The sequence below is a fragment of the Loxodonta africana genome, chromosome X (genome assembly GCF_030014295.1).
Source record: "Loxodonta africana isolate mLoxAfr1 chromosome X, mLoxAfr1.hap2, whole genome shotgun sequence".
Taxonomy (NCBI): Eukaryota; Metazoa; Chordata; class Mammalia; order Proboscidea; family Elephantidae; genus Loxodonta; species Loxodonta africana.
The window spans coordinates 28,222,248-28,226,638 of record NC_087369.1 but is presented as its reverse complement, the minus strand read 5'-3'; the positions used below and the strand labels follow the sequence as shown (position 1 = coordinate 28,226,638).

The following is a 4,391-nucleotide window of genomic DNA, read 5'->3' as shown; positions in this document are numbered from 1 at the left end:
TCTAAGTAGAGGGGACATGTCTTCTTGATATTTCCGAATATAAAATGTACCTAGGTGAATCCTTGTACTCAGGATATCATTGCAGGAATACAAATTTATACGGATGAGGGATTAATTAAATTCTCTGCTTAACCTAATGTGGAAAAAGGGAAATTGAAATGAAAATAACAATGAGACAATATGTTTCACTCCAAAGTTTGACCAAAATTTCAAAAGGTTGATAAAATAAAATGTCTTAACAACAAAAATACAACCACAAAAATAGTAAAACCAAAAAACTAAACCAGTTGTCCTTGAGTCGCTTCCGTCTCATGGCGACCCCACGTGTGCAGAGTAGAACTGTTCCATAGGGTTTTCAAGGCTGTGACCTTTCAGAAGCAGGTCGCCAGGCCTGTCTTCTGAGGTGCCTCTCGGTAGTTGAACGCTTGATTGTGCCACCAAATAACTACTAGGTAGCAACAGAGAAAACTTGAAATCTAAACAGCTTAACACAACAAAATTTTATCTCTCCTGCACATAAAATCTGCTGCGATTGGCACGGGCGCTCTGCTATCAGGTAACTCAGATAGCAAGGCTGCTTCTTCCATCATGTGGTTCCATCATCTCAATACAGGCCCTTCATGTTTGCTGCTGAATGGAAGAAAAGCGTGAAGGCGGCCTTGCCAGTTGCCGTTGAGTCGATTCCGACTCATGGAGAACCCATATTATAGCCCAAAAACAAGGACTGGTATATTCTGTGCAAAATCATAAATCAGACTCTAATCACCAGCCCATTTGGAACACACTTTGGGAGTGTGGTGGAGATGTCTGGTGGGGGGAGACATGATGATCGCCTGTCTAAACTTCACTGTCAGGGGTTCCACTGACAGGGATAGAGACCTGGGACCTGTCTGGGACTTCTGGAGGCAATTAGAGGCTCTAAGTCAGGGGCAGGGTAGGTGATTCTGGGCTGTCTGTTCCACTGCCAGCAGGTGCATCCTCCAGAGGAGGAGACAGTGAAGAGCTGGTCAGGTTCCAGAGATGTTCCAGGCAATATTAGGTCCTTTTTTTTAAATGAATGGTAGTTAATACTATGGTTATTATTACCCCCAGATGATACCACCCTCTCCTCTGGGGATTTTTTTTTTTTAATTCGGGGGTATGTAGTTTTCTGGGTAAAATAACACCAAGTCAGCCAAGAATGCTGCTTAGCAAGTAAAACAAAGTAAAATTTCCCCTATTAGAACAGATGTTATTTAAATTGGGTGTGGGGGAATCTTCCCCCGTTTGATGCAGCTCAAAGCCTCTAGAATTTGTCAAGGATCAACAGCTTCTGTCCCTCCTAACTGCCTTTCCTTTCAAACCACCTCTATTTCACTCATTTCACTCTCACCATAAATCTAGCCCTCCCTTAGAGTTTGCCAAATTGCACTCAAGATAACCTAATTAAAATGTCCTTTTAATGGAATGGGCTCTAGTTCTCCCAGGCCAGGGTAAAAGAGTATCATCCCAGTAGCTTCTGGGCATCTCACTCCAAGAGAGTATCATATTTATTTCTCAGCAACTCCCTAGGAACGACATGCATAAAACTACTTTGTGCTCTGGGTTCAAGTGCACTGGGACAAGAGCACAGGTCACTTTCCAATCCTGCCCCAGCTGGAGATTTTTCTCTGGTTTATCGATGACCACAAAATAAATCTTAAGACCAGTTTTCTATTCCTGGGGTTTGTCTCTCAACTCTGAGACACACCATCTGGGGGTCTGGCCCCTGCTCACCACTCCCACAGCTTCGTCTAGCCCATCACCCAGTTTAACTTAAAAGTATGTCCCACTGAAGGACTTGCAGTGTCCCCAAGCCCCACCCTCCCTTGCCTTAGGGCATTTGCACTCCACTGCTTTCAACTGGACACCCTCCCGGCCTCTCATTCTTCACCACCAGCCTCCTTACCCCTTCTTCATACTTGTCCTTTAGGTCTTATAGGGTATGTCATCATCTTCCCTATAGGATTGCTACTCCTACTCCTAGACTGTAAAATTCTCAGGGCAGGGGCTGGGGGTTTTGTATCCTAGTTTCCCCATTTCTAACAAGGTGACTTCCAAAAAGCAGATGATCAATTAACATTTGAGAAATGAATAAGCCAGTGAGTGTGAGTTCTAGTCAGAAAATTTTTATTTTTCCTACATTCTTGAATAAGTTAAGCAAACGCTGGTATGCATCTTTTATTTTTACCAAACGACAGACTAGAATGGATATGGGAAACCAAGAACTGACCATCTTTTGCCTTTGTTTTTCCCATTTCTTGAGCCCAACTATTTTATTGTTGATTGCGTGCACATTTCCAAGAAGTGCCTACTCCAATGCCATATTATCTTGCTCTGGATCACTAAATATGAAGGAAGGTTTCCCAATTTGTTTTACAAAATAACAAAACTCCTACTCTTATATCTATTAAACAGAAATAAATGTGTAACCAGTCATGCATAAACCTAGATTCTGAAGCTATTTAAACCTTCTATTAAAAGGAACTGCATTTGAAATATAACGGAAGGAAAGAAGGATGGAAAGGAAGGATAGAGGGAGGGAGGGAGAGAAGGGGGAAAGAACTCCAAGTTACCCAAGTAGAACAGGAACACAAAGATGATAGATACTGTGTGTTTCCTCCAGCCCCATCCTGGCCCTCCACTACTTAGAATGTTGACTGCCCTTTTTTTCCCATAAAGAATCTACTTCAGACTTCAACATTTAAAATTTAACCTTAAAAAAAAAAAGAGAAAGGTAAAAGTCCAAGTTACCCATATAGAACAGGAACACAAAGATGATATATATTTTATTCTCTCCAACCCTAACCTGGCCCTCCACTATTAGAATGCTGACAACCCTTTTTAACCAAAAAGTGAAGACTCTTCTTTAGACATCACTTGGGGCAGGAGGGCATGGCCTTGGACCGTGCACTGGCCTTGGCACTACTGCGAGCCCTGGCTTCGATTCTGGCTCGAGCTCTCTCTTCCTCATCTTTCAGAGCCTCTTCATACCAGGATGGGAAGGCACTGGGCGTAGTATCGTTGACCTTGGCCAAAAATTCCAGGACTTTCATCTTGCTGGTTTCAGCATGGGCTCTGGGACCCCACAGGAATTCGTAGCGTGGAGGATCACTGTTGGGCACCTGCCGGTACTCCAGGTACTTCATCTGCACCAACTCTTGGGTGATGACTTTCTTGGGCTCTCCATAGAGGAAGTGCTGCCTGTCAGCATATACCCCCATCATATTCAGCACTTCCCAGACCTCCTCCTCAGTGGCGCAGTTGCCCTTTGTGAAGATCACACCCAGCACAATCATCAGGAGGCCGGTCTTGGGCACGTTTTCTTCATCGATAACCATGTCATCTGCGGTGAAATCCAATTTGCTGACAAAGGCATAGCAGTGCCTGATGGGATCCACTTCCTTCAGGTCAACACCAAGGGCCAGCTCCATGTGCTCAGCAGCTCTCTTGAGGATCTCAGGGAAGTGACATCTGTACTTTTTGACAACAGACTTCAGCATCTCTGCCCTTGTGATTGGCTCTTTGTCGTGATACTTGCGAAGTAAGAACTGCACCAGCAATACCACCTTTTTGTTTAATGGATCTTCGCATGAGCTCTCACTGGCCTGTGAGGAGCTTGGACCTTCCTCATTTTGGCCAGTGGCACCTTTATCTGAATCTGCGCATGAAACACTTGCAGCTCTCTGAGGAGACTTTGGAGGGCTTCGTGTACCAGTAGTAGGCAAATTCTGGGATCTGTCTCCCAAAAGAGGAGAGGCAGAGGAGGGGGAGGCTTTTTCCTCCACTGCAGTAGCCTGAGGATCCCCTTGACCTTTGGTCTCACCTCGGGTCTGGCGGCGTTTTTCACGGGCTCGGAGCTTACTCTTCTGACCTCGAGGCATGATTTCTTATCAAGGACAGGAGGCAGGAGTGCCGAGAGCTGTGTTGATAAAGAGGTCACCCTAAAAGAGAGAGGATAAGATGGTGTGTGGAGCCTCAGTGGGGAGATTCTACCTTGGCTCCAAGAAAGGCTAATTCTGCAGGGTACCCATCTAATACTGCTCCAGGAACCAGCAAAGCAGGGGTGGGTGGGACTCTGTGAGGCCTTTTCCGTTCTGTGGGGGGTTGTCACCTCAGTTTTAACTCAGAATACTCGCCTTGACTCCTGCTGGTCTGAGAATGCCCGCTTTAGATCAAGGCCTCCTCCCTCCCCCTCCCACAACCTCCCAAGGCCAGCTCAGGGGGCTTTGGGCCTAAAAGCCATGCCGCTGGCCTTCCCAGAGCTGATAAGAGGACTGGAGCGCGGTGGGGCTCCATCGGGCCTCCTCTATTCAGGGGGGGAGTATGTCCCCTAAGTTCTAACTCGAGATGCTCACCTTGACACCTCTTCA

General features: G+C 45.9%; 1 protein-coding gene across 1 annotated transcript; it reads right to left on the bottom strand.

Annotated features, from left to right (window-relative positions):
* Positions 1–2,894: 2,894 nt before the first annotated feature.
* Positions 2,895–3,902, bottom strand: LOC100670634 (melanoma-associated antigen B18). The gene has a single exon (XM_010595825.1). It carries the CDS (start codon positions 3,900–3,902, stop codon positions 2,895–2,897), a length of 1,008 nt encoding a protein of 335 aa, XP_010594127.1.
* Positions 3,903–4,391: the final 489 nt, after the last annotated feature.

What these genes read in the sequence shown, in the direction of transcription:
- LOC100670634 (XM_010595825.1), bottom strand. Translation starts at nt 3,902, where the DNA reads ATGCCTCGAGGTCAGAAGAGTAAGCTCCGAGCCCGTGAAAAACGCCGC.